Genomic DNA, 17190 nt, shown 5'->3' with positions numbered 1-17190 from the left:
CCGCCTGCCTCTGCCTCCCAAGTGCTGGGATTAAAGGCATGTACCACCACTGCCTGGCGGTAAAAAACATTTCTTAAAGACAGTGAAATAAGGCTGAGTACTTTCAAGAAATTAGAGGCAAGCCTAAGGCAATTCGTCACTGGTAGAGTAACTGCCAGGCACTGGGAGTGCAGGTCTCATGCTTAGCTGAAGTGTAGCAGAGACATTTTGCTTTGCATGATAAGCAGGGCTATCAGGCTGAAATTGTGCACAGTGAATGGAATAATCACAGGGTAAATTAATTGTTTCATGGTCTTTAATTCCCTAATTAAAACATTTAAACATGCCCCTGGTATGAATTATACATTCACAGAAACATAAAATCAAGCCCAATATTTACTGAGTGCACAGAAACTTAAACCATGAAGAGCTCTGAAGAGGAAAATGTTGAACTTCTTTATAACATTACCAGAATTTCGAACACGGCTTATCTTCTATGATGCTGTCACCTCCTCGCCTAAATGAGAGCTGAACAAACTTGCTATATGTTGGTGAATTATCATACCCTCCCTACGGAAAGATCAGCTCCTAACATTTTTCTCATTTCTTATTGAAAGATATTTCCTCTGTTTGAATGAGAATGGCCTCCATTGTATCATATATTTAAACACTTGGTCCACAGTTGGTGAGGACTTTTACCTCACTATCAGGTATGGCCTTGTTGGTGTATCTCTAGGGGTAGATAGACCTACAAAAGCTCACACAGTTAGTTTTCAGTCTCTCTTCTACTCTCTGATAAGATATAAGCTCTCAGCTCCAGTGTCATGGCTGCCATCTGCTGCCATCCGCTGTCTGCTGTCTGCTGCCATACTTCCCACAGTGATGATCATGGACTCACCCAGGGAAACTGTAAGCAAGCCCCAATTAAATGCTTTTCTGATAAGTTTCTTTGGTCACACTGTCTCTTTGCAGCAATGGAACAGTAACTGAGGGACCCCTCCGGACTTAACATGAAATTTATTTGCAAACATAATTCTCTCTCCAACATGTTTTCATCATAATGTGCATTATTTATTTTGCGATACACCGATCTTCACTAAGTTGTTTTAGCTGTTTTCCTGAATCCATCAAACAGAGGCTGTGACTGCCTTCCCACAATGAGGTGTTTCTTCTACCAATCCATTTCCTTTATGTCCTTGTTTCTCTGCTCTTCTGCTCTGTGTTTATCTCTACTGGCCCATTCTCTTTATTTCAGCCAAGCTTTTACTCTTCTGCCTTAAAAAATATTATTGAGCTGGGCAGTGGTGGCACACGTCTTTAATCCCAGCACTTGGGAGGCAGAGGCGGATTTCTGAGTTCGAGGCCAGCCTGGTCTACAGAGTGAGTTCCAGGACAGCCAGGGCTACACAGAGAAACCCTGTCTCGAAAAACCAAAAAGAAAAAAAAAAAAAGGTGTCGAAAAATTACATATATTATTTTTCTTTTTTTTTCTTTTTTTTGGTTTTTCGAGACAGGGTTTCTCTGGGTAGTCCTGGCTGTCCTGGAACTCACTCTGTAGACCAAGCTGGCCTCGAACTCAGAAATCCACCTGCCTCTGCCTCCCAAGTGCTGGGATTAAAGGCATGCGCCACCACACCCGGCTATTATTTTTCTTTATAGCTTTTTTACTCTTCTACCTCAAAAAAAGTATTATTTTATTTTTGTGTATGTATGTGCATGTGGGTGCCCATAGATGCTAGAAGAGGGTCTCGAAATCCCAGAGCTGGAATTACAATCAGTTCTGAGCATCCATTGAAGGTCTGGGAACCAAACCCAAATGCTCTGGAAAAGCATCGAGTGCCCATAACCACTGAGCCACTTCTCGAGCTCCCCTATTCATTAAAGCACACATTACATGGATTATCAGGGGAGGCAAGAGAGCAACACTATGTGCTTGGTGGTATACGAACTGAAGAAGGGATGTTGAATGACCAAACAGCAAAAGAACGAAGGGTCACACAGACCCTGGCCATTGAGTAAGATATGCATGTTACTTAAGTGGTAATCTGTAGACTACACAGATAACAGTGGAGTTTGTACTTGGCGCTGTTGCCCACAATATTTTATGACAAAACAAATTTGAACCCTGTTGTTGAAGACTTGATGTTATATAAAATAGCGTAATAACTGAATTTTGTAAATATCAAAATCCTGCTATGTGAAGTGCTTATGTACACAGTACAAAGTAGTGAAACCCTGCCAATTGTGGCACCGAATCGAAGATGACAAGAATCCAAGGTTCTACCAAGGGACTAAAACAAAATCCACAGGCAAGGGGGCTTAGGTGTGAGTGTGGAAGTGGTAAAGGAGCTAACTATCCCACCTCCCACAATGAGGGGGACACCCTGCAGACTTGCATTACTTATTTATTTTTATGGTAGTTTTAGCCTGTAAGCCAAGTGATGCCACAGTGAGGAAAGCCAAGCACCTTTCTGCCCTGCCCTTCCAGCTCACAATAGTGATGACGCGCTTGGGGAAGGTGGGTGACATTCTTAGGCCCCCCCCAACTGTGGCCTTGATCCAGAAGCTCCCTACAGCTGTCACAGAGATGACTGAAGCAGAAGAGCTGGTAACAGATGTGAGACCCTTACAGTGTGTTGTGAACGTAGGACCCCAGAACACTGAGTAAGTAAGAACCAAAAAGCTTATTCTAGAATCGAATTCAGACTGTAAAAGAACCCTCAGAATTTAGGGCCTAGCCTACGTATTAAGCTTCCCACCAAAGAAAGCATTTCAATTATTTCTGAAATAAAGCAACCTACCTATTACTTCAAATAATTTCAATAAATCAACGTTGATTTGGTGAACTGATTAAAATATATTAAAATTATATACAGACACACACACACATGAGCACACGCACATAAAACTATGGGAATTAGCTTACCTTTCTGATAAGGTCTGAGAGTTCCATTTCTGCTTTCTGCTGGGCCAGATCGGATTTCACTTCAGAGTACGAATCATTGATGATCGCCAGGAACATATTCTGTTTATAAATCAAAGGGTAAAATTCAAATATATTTGAAAGCAATATAATAATTGAGACATGCTTTTTGTTCACCTTTTTATCCAATCTGAATAATTAGGAAGCCACTAATTAAGTTTTGCGTTCATATTCGTGGAAGCTATGTTTTCATCAGTATGTCATACCGAAGGAAGTTTCACTTAGGCATCTCCTGCATCTTAGTTTAGTCAGCTCAACAGAAACTAGAATCAGTTGGGGAGAGCGAACTTCAAATGATAAACTGGCTTTATCAGATTAGCCTGTAGCAACTCTGTTGGGCACTTTCTTGATTGATGATTGGTTGGAGAGGGTCCAGCCCACTGTGGGCGGTACCTCCCTTGGGCGCTTGGTCCTGGGTTGATCGAAGGAAAGAGCAAGCAAACAACAAAACCCAGGAAGGAAAGAAGAAAACCAACGGAACCCCACAGTTCTGTCTACCGTTTGTAATACGGAGCTGGGCTCAACAGCATCCAACATGTTAAAGCAACTTCAACTGCAGTCGTCACATCAGACATTCCAACCCAACCCTCATACCACAAGGAAATGAAAGATCGCTTGTCAAGTCAGCTGAACCTCGCTCATACCTATGTCACCTTGAAGTACAACTTCCAGAATTATAGAAAACCCAGTAAGAAAAGCCTAAAATGTGGAACTCTTGGGAAACCTGTTCTCACCCTTCAAGTGCATACTCTCCCTTTGTGAGCTTCCGCACAGTTCTTGTCCTGCCTTGTAACTCTTCATAGAGACAAGAGCCAGGAGTACGAGGCAGCCTTCTGTCCGCTTCTGTCCTGAGGCTCTTCCAGCAAACATGGCCCTGCCCACAGTGCTGTCTGTCCTGTGTGTATGCATTGTGGTGAGTGCACATGTGTGCCTGTGTGCAAGATTAAGTGCACATGGAGAGGCCAGAGCAAGCCTTTTCTATTGTCTCCCTCTTATTACCTTGAGACAGGCTCTCTCACTAAACCTGAAGCTCATTTATTGGCTAGGTTGGCTGACCAACAAGATCCAGTAAATCCACTTGCCCACACCTCTGTCCCGGTGCTGGGCAGGTGCCGGGTGTTATACAGACATAGCCAACCATTCTTGTCATTTTACTTGACTGCTGGAGATTCAAACACAGGTGCTCACACACACAGAGCGATCATTCTTCCCCAGTAAGCCATCTCCCAAGACCTCATTTGACTTTTTTTTTTTTTTTTTAAAGATTTATTTATTTATTATATGTAAGTACACTGTAGCTGTCTTCAGACACTCCAGAAGAGGGCATCAGATCTTGTTACGGATGGTTGTGAGCCACCATGTGGTTGCTGGGATTTGAACTCTGGACCTTCGGAAGAGCAGTCAGTGCTCTTAACCGCTGAGCCATCTCTCCAGCCCCTCATTTGACTTTTTAAAAATATAATTATCTCTATTTTTTGAGATTATAGTATAATACAAGCATCTTTTCTTTCTTTTTTCTTTCTTTTTTTTTTAAACAGTGCTTTCCCTATATGTGTATCAGGCTGGTCTCACACTCACAAAAACCTACTGGCACAGCCTCAGAAGTGCTGGGATTGTCTGACCCACTTGTTTTCAAAATTTGTTTCGCATTTATTTTCTTTGTGTGTGTGTGGGGGGGGCTGTGTGCTCATCCCTGCATGTGTGTGTGTGTATTGCTCACCCCTGCAGGTATGTGTGGTGCTCACCCCTGCAGATATGTATGTGTGGAGCTCACCCCTGCAGATATGTATGTGTGAAACTCATCCTGGCAACCATAGGATGCCTTCCCCACTCACTTCTACCTCCACCTTATGTACCAATACAGGGTCTTTCACTTGAACCCAGAGCTCCCTCATTTGGCTAGTTTAGCTAGCCAGTTTGTTCAGGGATTCTGCCTGCCTCTATCTCATGAGCCCTGGGATTATAGGCTGGCTGCCTTGACTGAGCCACATTTACATGGAGTCTGAGAATGCACACTTGAGCTCTCAGACTTGAACAGCAAGCGCTTTACTCAGAAAGCCACCTCTGTAACCCCTAGCTTTGCATTTATAAATGGGAAAGGTAACAGGACCTCCCTTAAACACTGTGCATGCAGGTTAAGGGGAAAATTGATGCTGTGCTCAGTCAGGTCCTAGTACGTGGCAGGTTCTAATTGCTCATCATCACAGCTGCTGTCGTTTACAAATGCCTGACATTCCCTTCCCCAGTGGCAATGGATATTTCCATCTGTTTGCAACACCTTCTCAGAGCACTGCAGTTAGTAAGTCAGATCAGCTTTCTGTGTGCTGTCTGTACCTGATAACGGTGGTTAGCTAACAGAGGTACATTCAACTCTGCCTGCTATCCCCACGAGTCCATGAAACCAGAGAAAGTCCAAGCCCGATCCCTCATTTCATGGCTCCCTCTACTGTGTAACACATCACCAAATGCATAAACACTATAATCTATACTATATATTATGTAAAATATCTGTGTAAGTATAGGCTTTGGTAATATTTAACAAGTAACTCATGAATGAAAATTAAGACTGTCATTTTATTGGTGAATTATAAATCTCTATAAATTAAGGAAGACTATTATTTAAGATTGGATATCACAAATTAAAACAACATAAACTATATATAAACCCTCAGGTGTATGCTCCACTACACATAAACCCTCAGGTGTGTGCTCCACTACACATAAACACTTGGGTATGTGCTCCATTACACATAAACGCTTAGTGTGCACTCCTCTATACATAAATCCTCAGGCCTGTGCTCTACTACACATGAATTAAAGTGTGGATTCTATGAGATTTCCAAGAACACATAGACAGTGGCAGATATAACTTTTTAAAGGCAATCTCAGACACACGAACTGAGAATTCTCTCCTGCTCTTGTGTCTGACTTAACGAGAGGACTCTATATAACCTCGGTGCTAGGTTGGCTTTGGCTAGTGCAGCACAGTGATCCTGTCCTATTTGAGCTTTTCAAACCATCCCTGTGCGTCCTCACAGGTGGTGGAGGTCAACTGAAGAGTGTGCTGCAGGACACACTTCATGCTTTAGAAATCCTGGCAGACAGCCAGGTGCTGCAGAACCCACAGTCAGAGGGCATCAAAGCCTTGACAACCCCTCCTTTCCCTTAATCCATGACAGGAAGGGGTCAGTTGATGAGGTAAATTAACACCCAGCCACTGTACTGGCCAAAAAGGCAGGGTGTGAATGAATAGACTTGCAGAGTTGCACTGCCCCTTGCATCCCAGCAGTGGCTAACCGGATACTTTGTGAGTATCATCTGCCAAAACAGGGACCCATGGCTGGACCTTGAAAATGTGACCCTGAGTGACTGAAATTGCTGCTCAGACTTTCAGAAAGGAAAATCTGAAAGGATAATAGCATTTGGATGAAATATGCCTTCTCCCAAGTTAAGCTAACTTTGCTACACACATTCTCAGTGGACAAGTAGAATGCAAAGATGTCACGAAAAGAACGACTCAAACAAATCTTACTAACATAAAGCTAATGGTAACAGTTGTTCCAAATCAAGAGACTCGAAGGTATTTTAAAGCACATTTGGAGAGCAATTTCTAATGACTGTTAGGTTTACTTTTAAGTTTAGTACATGCTGGGTTTTTGTAGGTAGTGCGCAGGCCTGAGGTCCATGAAAAAGTTGAAATAGTATCTTAATCTTGACACCTGATAATTCACCCAACCACAACTCCTGATGTCCTATTTCTAAGTTGCTTTGTTAGTTCCCATTTTATCAAAGAAAAGAAAGAAATGCAAACTCATATCAGCAAGACACTGAGAAGGCAAAAAGTGCCACCATGCTGCGGAAGGGGGTGGTACTTACCACTGAAGTAAACTGCCATGTTCGGAACTTGATAAATTTGTACATTTTATAATTATTTTTACAATCATTAGATACATGTATATAGGTAATGGAAAGACTATGGGGAAAAGAAACTATCTTAAGACTGTAAAACAATGGAAAAAAAGTTTTCTAGAATTAACATTTTTTTTCTGTTTTTCATAGGTTAATTTGAAGTGATAGGTGATCAAGCATGAGAGAAGAGAGAAGGTGGTGGTGACTTAGGAGAATAAAGTTTAAATCACCTCACTGTAAAAAAAAAAAAAAAATTATACATACCAAAAGAATGAAGAACATAAAGAACACAAATGTAGTAAAATAAAGTGGCCCCAAAACTCGGTTAGCTTCCTCGATCTCTGCGAAGTTGATATCACCCAAAATGATGCGGAACTGGGTGAGGCTAGGGAAAGAAAACAGAACACAGTCCAAAGGCAAACAGTGTCCGCGGTGGACATGCGCTTCATATGCTGGCATAGTGGGGAAATCTGAGAGAGCCAGCCAAGAGTTAAAACCGCCGACCTCTTTGGGGAAATCTTATTACTTGTACTGTCAACTGATGATGCTTTCCAGAATGATAACGGCTTCATATCATAGATACCATTTCTAATTAACAGTAAACCTTACTGCTAGATGGTCTGTACAGCAAGAAGACATGATCTGGGTAAATAGCAACACAGAGTCTTCCTAACAGTCACGCTTGGTCTGAAGTTGAAACATCTTTAAACAATAGCAATGATAACAAAAAGGTACACTGAAAGATGGCCAAAATAGTAGGGTTCAAAGGGCCAGCACCCTCAGTCACTTAACATGAGGCCCCAGTGGCTAGACCTAGCCGTTGGCAGTGACATCACTTCCTTTCCTGGCTTTCATCAATAAGCAAGAGTGACTGGGAATCCCTGTCCACAAAGCTGCATTAACTTCCATTATGATCTTCTCTTTCCCCAATCATCTGGTCACTTCTTTGTGAATGGCACAGAACTGTAATTCAGGATATAGTAGCTTCGTTTTGTTTTTGGTATATTTGGGAACACTGGAGAAAAATGAAGATTTGTGAACTGGTTTTAGTTTCTTCTACAATATTAGAAATAGGTTTTGTCTTCTAGAAGTGGAAACCTAAGATACAGGCAACAATATTCAACAGGAATGAAATGCAGGAAAATTGCTTCCTTTTGTCGGGGGTGAGGGGCAGGGGTAGGGAGGACAGGGGGTAGAACCCAGGGCTAAGCATCTGCTTATGTGTACTTCTTCCTGCAACTGGACATGTAAAACCCACCCGAGCTGGATGTGGCAAAGATCTTGATCTTTGGACTAGTGTTCCACTCTATTTCACTACTTAAACGCTGTTTCCCTAAAAGAACCAACATCTCAACACAGCTTGTTTTCTTTTGTAGGGAAATGTTTGTGGATGAAGTAATTGAACCTGCATTTTTAACATTTGTTTGTCAAACAGTGACAAGACTATCTTGCTGTAAAGAATAAGGTGGCATGTCAGATTAAACCTATTTTTAAGACGATTTTTAAAAAATTTACTATTGGACAATTTCATACATGTGCAGAAAAACCTTTTCTTCTTCACTTCACAGATACTTACATACATTCTTGGAAAGTACTGAAGTCATCGACCTGGGTGCCAAAGACAAGGTATGCCAGCTGTGCATATGCCAAGAAGATGATGGAGAACATGATAGTGAAGCCGAAGAGGTCTTTGGCACATCGAGACATGGTTGTGGAGAGCTGGCTCATGGTCCTATTAAAATTGATGAATTTGAAGAGCTGTAAGAGGGGACAAGGACAGTCGATGAGTGGATGACACAGTGTGGTCCACATAGACAATGGAATTCTTCTACCATAAGAGGGAGTGGGATTGGCTGCATGCTATGACAAGGACTTTGAAAACCAAGTGAAAGAAGCCAGATGCAAAGCCTCGAGCTTTGTATGACTCCATTTGTTTGAGGCACCCTGAAGAGTCAAATTTACTGGGACAGGAAATACAATGGAAAGTTGATGAGTCAGAATACAGCCTTTCCCGTTGGGATTACAAAGAATGTTTGGCAAGACACAGCAGTGACAGATACTATACTGTGCCGGGTGCTTCGTGCTTCTGCAATGTGCATGTGAACTAGTGAAAGTGGATCTGTGTAACTTATCACAGTGAAGAAGAGTAAGAGAGAAATGATTTACTTATACTTCTTGCCTCTTTCAAGTCTAGGAATATCTACCTTGTCATTCCAAAAGTATTTGTTGAGTACGTAGATCATGCTAGGTACCCTCAATAGTGAGCTAAGCAAAGCTTCTGCCCCCTATTTGCTCACATCTTATATCACATTTACAATATGGTAAAACATTGTTTTGTTTTTTTTGTTTGTTTGTTTGTTTTTTTCGAGACAGGGTTTCTCTGTATAGCTCTGGCTGCCCTGAAGCTCACTTTGTAGACCAGGCTGGCCTCGAACTCAGAAATCCGCCTGCCTCTGCCTCCCGAGTGCTGGGATTAAAAGCATGTGCCACCACACCCGGCAGTAAAACATGTTTAAATGTGACTGATAAATAAGTAATAATGTCCCCAAGAGGATTAAGCTAAAATGGGATTGGGGAAAAACACTAGCAAAAAATAAAGTCAGAAAATACTGAGTGTGCATCTTCATTATGTGCCAATGAAGGTATAACTACAGGAAACTGCCTTGAATTTTCAGTGACTTTAATCCTGGTATTTTTACCCCCCTGACACCAGCCAGACAGGGAGCCAGCTGAGTCTGCCTGTGAAGTCCACTGAGCAGGTGGACAAGGATCTAAGTCCAGCAGCTAAGACTCTAGCTGACAGCTTAGGTGCCGGTACAATGTATGCAGACCAATGGCTGTGTTCAGAGCACACGGGAGGATCAGGCATAGCTCCTGCCTGGAAGAAGCCAAAGGTCATGTTTTGGGAGGCAAAGCAATAAATAAACTACAACAACTCATGCTACACATTAAGAAAGAACTCTCTAGAATCTTTCTTAGTGGTCTTTTACAAACTGTTTAATTTCTATATTGTTATGATCAATATTACTTATTAATGAAACCCCCTTTTTTTAAAGGATTTATTTGTTATTTTATGTATATGAGTACCCTGTCACTGTCTTCAGACACACCAGAAGAGGGCTCAGATGCCCACTACAGATGGTTGTGAGCCACCATGCAGCTGCTGGGAATTGAACTCAGGACCTCTGGAAGAGCAGTAAGAGCTCTTAACTGCTAAACCATCTCTCCAGCCTGGAACTCCTATTTTTAATTTACTCATTCATTCTTTAGATCTGGGACAGAACCCATTGCTTCACAGGTTCCAACCAGGCAAGGCCTCTGCCACTGAGCGACTCCACTAACTCCAACTCCTACTAATTTTATGATAAAGTTTGGTGTTGGTGATGGACTCTCTTGAACGAGCAACAAATGACTGAGAATATAAAGAACATAATGTGGGTCCATGCTTTCGGGGGCCTTCCGGTGTCAACACGTAAGCCGTTGGGTAATAGCCTTCTCTGAAAGCTGCTTTTGAGAGCTTGCTGTGGTGGTCCTAATATGGTCGCCATTAGCAACACACAGATAGAACATGACTGTTGGGGTGGAGGAAGTGAAGTTTTAGTTACGTTAAACCTCATTTAAATGTACACTGTACATGGAACCAGGAGATGGCTATGTTTGCACAGCTCAACCACTGGACCTGAGTTGTCAGCTGCATCACAAAGACTGAGCTTTTCTGTACCTCCAGAATTCCGGATCACTGTCCTGAGATGGCCCGGGGTCTACGCAGGGAATGAGTGGGAAAGAATCCAATCAGATGAGCTTCTGATGCTGCCAAGGCAGGGCACGGTGGGGCGGGGCTTCCTCTGGCCTCTCAGGAAGAGGCGGGCCTTTTATTAAGTGCTTCCGTTCCCGCTCCCTCTCCCTCTCTCTCTCCCCCCTCTTTTGCAGCCCAATGTTTTTATAAGTTCCTTTCCCTAACCCACATCTTGTTAAATGCTGACCCTCTGGGGCCCCAGATCTATAGGACATGACACTTTACTATGTTTTAAACAAAATGCACTGGGTCAGATCTGACAAGAATATGGAAGGCAAATCGTTCCATCCATAGTGACAGGGAGATTCACAGAAGCCGTCATCTACATGACTGTAAACTATGCAGCAACCTCATCTGGCCATTTCAATCAGCCGAAAAAGGCAAATCTATGTCTTCCAATGATCTATGTGATTCTTCATCATCATCATCATCATCATCATCAATCATCATCATCTATGCATATATATATATATATATATATATATATATATATATATGAAGAGTGTGACATAAGTTACCTTAATCCAGACCAAAAATATCATGACAGCAGCTATATTGTTGAACTGTATTTGCCAGTATGCCACATGCTCAAAGTTGGGGAAAGAATTTTGATCTTCGAGAAACTGTAGTAGCCCCTCTGCATTTGACGTTCGGTAAATGTTAATCACCATAGCTACTACGGATAACTGGAAGACAAAAGAGTTATACTTATCACTTTAGAAAGAGACAATCTACTTTAAAATGCCTATTTTTAATCTATTGATTAGAGGACTGACCATATTACTGAGCCAACAGCAGCAGCTATTAGCCATCAGCTCTAAATGTGCAAACAACCTGCAGCCAACATTTCCTTAGGAACAGAAATCAACCGAGTACACGTACACAGCTGTACACACAGACTACATAGAGGAGATTACAGAAAACCAAGCTGACATTCAGACAGGAAGGTCTTCTGCCCAGCTGCCTATCACTGCTGAAGAGCCAGACACTCTTGGTTTTCACGCAGGTATGCTTCCTGAATACCCTCCTGCTGTAGTTCAAATTCTCCTTTCTCTCTTAGATGCTCTAAGTTATCTGGTACTGAGACTTGGTTGAAAGGGGCGAGTTAGTCAGCAAATCCAACGATAATCTTTTATCCAAATCCCAGATTATTATTCAGTCAAGATGTTTAAATACAAAAACAAACAAAAAACCCAAAACACCACCAACAAAAGTCTGTATCACTTTCCTGTCTTCTTCCAAAATAGGGAATGAGAAGGAAAAGAGAGTTTTTGAGGATACGTGTGTTGTTAAATCACTCCGAATTTTTCTTTGTAGTTTTCATTTCTATCTACAAAAGCCCTTCATCCCCAACCAGAACACAAGCTTTAGGAGGGCAGATGGTTGGGCTGCCCTCTGAGTCCCTGCATCTCTAAGGCCTTGAGCACAGCCAGGCACCTGGTAGGGTAGCTTTGTTGAATAAATGACTTATTTTCACCAGGGAAGCTAAGCTATTATCATTATTTAAATTTAGACTTTTAAAGTATTTCTTTCAGTAATTCTAAAATTTAACTGGCTAGGACAAACGGCTAGCTGCTGACACAAGATGGAGTCTTCAGTGTATTTGCTAGAGTAAAAAAACAGGAAGACACAGGGAACAATTGCAAAGGGACTTTTGAGATGCTGGGCTCTAGGTGAACTTAAATTTCAGCTGGATGAAACAAAAGCCCTCTTTGCCCTCTTTCAGAGGGAGCAGGTGCAGCAGAGGGACGGCCTTCCTTCTCTTTAGGCAGAAAATGCTTCAAAGGAGACATGGGATGATCTGGATTGAGTCATGGCAGCACTAAGGTTAATCCAAAGTTACCAGCTACAGAAAGTAAGTCTTCAGAGGGATGCCGGCAAACCCTTGTGGCTATGGGACCAAAAGACCAGCCTCAACTCTATACCAGCAACCACTAGTCCAGGATCTTCAAAGTGGACAAAGTTCACCGGTGTGTGAGGAGAAAACCTAACTGTGTTTGTGTGTGTGTGTGTGTGTGTGTGTGTGTGTGTGTGTCTGAGTGGTTAGAAAGCATGTTAATGTTTAAATGGACAATAAGCAAATGTGTCTGATATGAAATATAAACACGAACTACTGCATTATAATATTATATACGCTTTTCTTGATAGACTTTAAAAGTATTTGTGTAACATGTAGTACACTTGTTTACAGTTTCATGTAGTAAGTAGAAATATACTCAAATGTTAAAAACTAGAATTCTACTAATTTGTATCTTTTTAATTCTATGCAGGTCATTGTTTTTATAGCTATACCCGTTATACCTACACATGCACCACAAATGATGAATCCATTCAATAAATTAGGATACACAGTTAACTTATTCATTGATCAGCATTCAAGATTTAAAATGTTTAGTGCTGACTCGTTTTGGTAACATGGACATTATTTGGTGAAGGAACATCTGTTATTAATTGCCATTTAGTATATATATATATATATATATATATATATATATATATATCAAAAAGTAGCTTTGTATCTTCCACACTTGTCTCTCTTGTTTGCCTTAGTACTAATTGTCTTTGTAACATTGCTTGGTATTAATAAGACTTTAGTGCTGAGTGGTTCAAGTAGTTACCTTGACTTGTATGAACTGTGTGATGCTACAAGAACACAGGAAGGGTGGCAGGCACCAGCATCTGGTGGGTTGCAGACTGAAAATCCTGAGGGGACTTTTATGTCAAGTGGGAGCAGTTTCTGAAGTGCACATGTGCATGCCTCAGTTAAGGGGGGGGGGTGGCAAAGCCAATGAGAGTCAGCATAAGGATTTAGCACGCGTTCTTCTATGAGAAGCACTTGGAAATGTGTGATGCGCACACTGGGTTCTACTGTCAAAGCCATTTTACTACTATTGTGATCATTGCTGCTAGTACCAGTGCTGCCATGTGGTCTATGTTCTCATGGTTCCTCCCCACGTCTTAAGTACTTGTTCTTTTACACTTGAATAACATGTTCTGTAACACTTATATAGATTTGATATATGCTTCACAAATGCCAAGTAATTTTTGAATTTGGAACAAGGAAAAGAAAACTAGCAGGAAGAAGCTGAGAGGAGAGAGAGCTCATTGGTGAGTGCAGTTCTCAAAGGAGTCCAGAGAGCCTCCCTGCATTTGGAGACAGCAGGACACATGGACATGCAAGACATGGGGCAACAGCTATGTAATAGAATCCTTAAACACATGACAATTATGCACAATGTCATGAACCTAAAGATGCAAGAAGACAGAAGAACTACTGAAGAAGGAAAAGCTTAGAAAATTCATTTTTACACCAAGGACTTTGAAAAGAAGTAGTGGATGTGCCTTATGGATACGGTTTAAATTTTGTTCCCTCTGGACTGTGTGATATAGGAGTTCTAAACTACAGGAGGTTTTCTATATTATACAAAAAATTTTAGGCTGTTTATTCCTGTCATAATTTGACACTTAAAATATAAAATAATTTTCACTGGCAGAAAAGTATTATTACAAAAATAAACCTTCACATTTCATCCTACAAATCTTATATGCCATACTAAACATAGAAATTTTGGTATTTTTGTTACTTAATTACTATCTTGTTATAAAAACAAAGATGAGAATAAAGTAAGTAAATAACAAAAATAAAGTACTTAAAGTAAATTGAATTACTTATTTGTGTGGCTAAGTCAGAGCTCAATAAAAATATCAGAAATATAAACAAGTAGGTTCATATAAAATGAGGGGGAAAAAGTATAACACAAAAGTTAATATAAAAGAAAATTTTAGGATTCCTACTGGAAATATCAGTATCTCCAATACTGAAATTGAAAACTACTAATTAGCAAGCTCTTAGAATACAGAAAGGAAATGGGGGAGAAAGCAGGGAAGTTGGTGTTTTTCTCCAACCTACCACGACAATCACAACATCCAGACAATTCCAGAAACTCCTGAAATAGCTCAGTCTGTGAATCCGAATTTCCAATATCTCTTCCACCACATAGTAAAGGATAAAGAAACAAAAGATGATCTCACAGGCTGCCAGGAAGAAATCAAAGGTTGTGACATAGCGGATCAGTTTTACAGGCTGAAACTGCCAAGAGGGCACCACGCCACCCGTTGCTGGGAACTCCGCCAATAACCTACAATGCAAAGACAACAATTAGGTTAACATGCAAGACAGACTCAAGAAAGGAAGTTTGTCTGGTCAGTCCCTGCACTATGAGGTGAAGAACCAGTGCCTGGGGTTACCACAAGCTGGGGAATCCTGACCCTTGTTCCGTGTTCACAGGAGCATGTGCTTAGGAGCCAGACTTCTAGGCCTCCGATCCTGCAGGACACCTCCCACCCACCATCCCTTCCTTTCACTCTCCTGGTCTTCAAACTGCTAAACTAAGTGTGTGTGTGTGTGTTGTGTGTGCTTGTGTGTGTCTGTCTGTGTATGTTTGAGTGTGTATGTTTTTGGTGTGTCTGTCTCTATTTGTGTGTCTGTGTTCTGTGTATCTGTGTTGTTTGTGTGTGTCTCTGTCTCTGTGTGTATGTATGTGTGTGTGTGTGTGTATGTCTGTATGTGTATTTAACAAATAGCTCATCAACAAACCAGTCTTTGTAGACCCTCCATTAAATGTAAGCCATTCTGCTAGACACAGGAAGAAATTAGAGATACAGTAAGCCACACTGAAGCACATAGGGTCTAGATGAAAGCAGGGCATGTGTTTAGTAGCTCACTTCGCCCCCAGACCAGCTCATTCATTCAGACACAAAGTGACATCTAATTAGCTCTTCAGTTTGCTAGTTTCCTCCTCTTCCTAAGAGTGTGTCTCTCAGACACTCCATACCCACCTGCTGTCTGGAACAGGACTGTCAATGATTTATATTCACACATTTATCACTGGTTTTTACAGCATTCCTAACTGAACTGGGGACTTTTCTTGCCAAATTCCACTGTGCAGTTGTCACACTGAGAAAGTCCAGTGTTTCAAATAATAAAAACAACCTTCCATATAACTAAAGTGAGAGTCGATAACCCTGTAGTTTCAAAAGCCATCAGTCGTGTGTCTGGTATCGTGATGCTCTTCATTATGGGACGGTGGTCAAACCCAGAACCCAAGCTTCTAAGACACATACTGGATCTAGCAATGATTGAATCAAAGCCAGACTCTGGAAGATGGGAATTCCTCTTCACCAATTTGCTATCTGATGGCAAGCACCAGTGGTAGTCAGAAAGACACTAAAAGCACTGGACCCGTTTCGGCCTTTGTGAAACACGAGGTAAGCAAGTGGCCCCTGTGTGTCAGAGCATCTCTGTCCTGCTGAGGCCCTGCACTTGTTAACCACTCTGGGGAGCTTAGAAAGAAGTGGAGCAAAGGCCCTGATAGTGCCATCTTTGAATTCTAGGGAGAATATAGAAAAGCAAACACACAAACAAAACACTGGAGACATCCCGAAATTAAACATTTTCTAAACCGTCAGAGTTGCCTGCTGTACTGGCTGGTTTTGTGTGTCAACTTGACACAGCTGGAGTTATCACAGACAGAGAAAGGAGCCTCCCTTGAGGAAATGCCTCCATGAGATCCAGCTGTAAGGCATTTTCTCAAGTAGTGATCAAGTGGGGGAGGGCCCATGGTGGGTGGTGCCATCCCTGGACTGGTAGTCCTGGGTTCTGTAAGAAAGCAGGCTGAGCAAGCCAGGGGAAGCAAGCCAATAAGCAGCATCTCTCCATGGCCTCTGCATCAGCTCCTGCCTCCAAGATCCTATCCTGGGTGAGTTCCTGTCCTGATTTCCTTTGGTGATGAATAGCAATGTGGAAGTATAAGCTGATAAACCCTTTCCTCCCCAGCTTGCTTCTTAGCCATGATGTTTTGTGCAGGAATAGAAACCCTGACTAAGACACCTGCCTATTGGAATCCTCTTCTAATCACCACTGGGATCGTTACGGAAAGCTTAATGGCAGTTACAATAAACTCTCACTCCTTTCTAATGAGAGCCACTTGGTTTTAATGTGAAAATTATCATAAAACACTACTGTGTCTTTACTGCCTGAGGAAATGTATGTGCAGAGTCTCAGTGTGAGTGGTCTTGCGTGTTGCTGTTGTGGTATCTAGGGTGAACACCGACTAACTCTTACCTTGCTCAAGTCTTTTAAACTGCACTAACTGTTTAAAATAGACACGGTTTACGTCTTTTGCTTTTCATTGTCGAATGCAGGCCTTTTGAGTGCTTTGTTTAGTTTTCCGACATAACCAAACAGACTGAAATAGTCAGTGATGCCCATATGTCCAAGAGCACGGTGCTGAATACATGAGACGCCACGGCAGAATCTTTGCCCACAGTTTCCAACACTGGCCCTGGCAGTGATGTCACAGTCTATGGGGCAAACCTGGTGCGACTTTTCCGAGTCCTACCCACAGAAATGGAGACACTCGGGGTGAGGAGCCAAGGTTTGGTAGCCAGAGAACTTGGTGACAGAGGACGACCATTCGTCAACAAGCAAACTGAGGACGAAAGCATCCTGCATTCCTTTCAC

At 41.9% G+C, this 17190-nt stretch overlaps 1 protein-coding gene across 1 annotated transcript in view; it reads right to left on the bottom strand.

Annotated features, from left to right (window-relative positions):
• Pkd2 (polycystin 2, transient receptor potential cation channel) overlaps positions 1-17190 on the bottom strand; it is a 44485-nt gene that overhangs the window by 8206 nt on the left and 19089 nt on the right. The window contains exons 6-10 of the mRNA XM_021210260.2: positions 14578-14806; positions 11186-11353; positions 8448-8629; positions 7136-7256; positions 2906-3004 (exon numbers count right to left, since the gene is read on the bottom strand). Coding sequence (XP_021065919.1) covers positions 2906-3004; positions 7136-7256; positions 8448-8629; positions 11186-11353; positions 14578-14806 — 799 coding nt within the window. The remainder of the gene's footprint in view (positions 1-2905; positions 3005-7135; positions 7257-8447; positions 8630-11185; positions 11354-14577; positions 14807-17190) is intronic.

This window comes from Mus pahari, chromosome 13, assembly GCF_900095145.1.
Source record: "Mus pahari chromosome 13, PAHARI_EIJ_v1.1, whole genome shotgun sequence".
Classification (NCBI taxonomy): Eukaryota; Metazoa; Chordata; class Mammalia; order Rodentia; family Muridae; genus Mus; species Mus pahari.
This window is presented reverse-complemented; position numbering and strand designations above follow the sequence as displayed.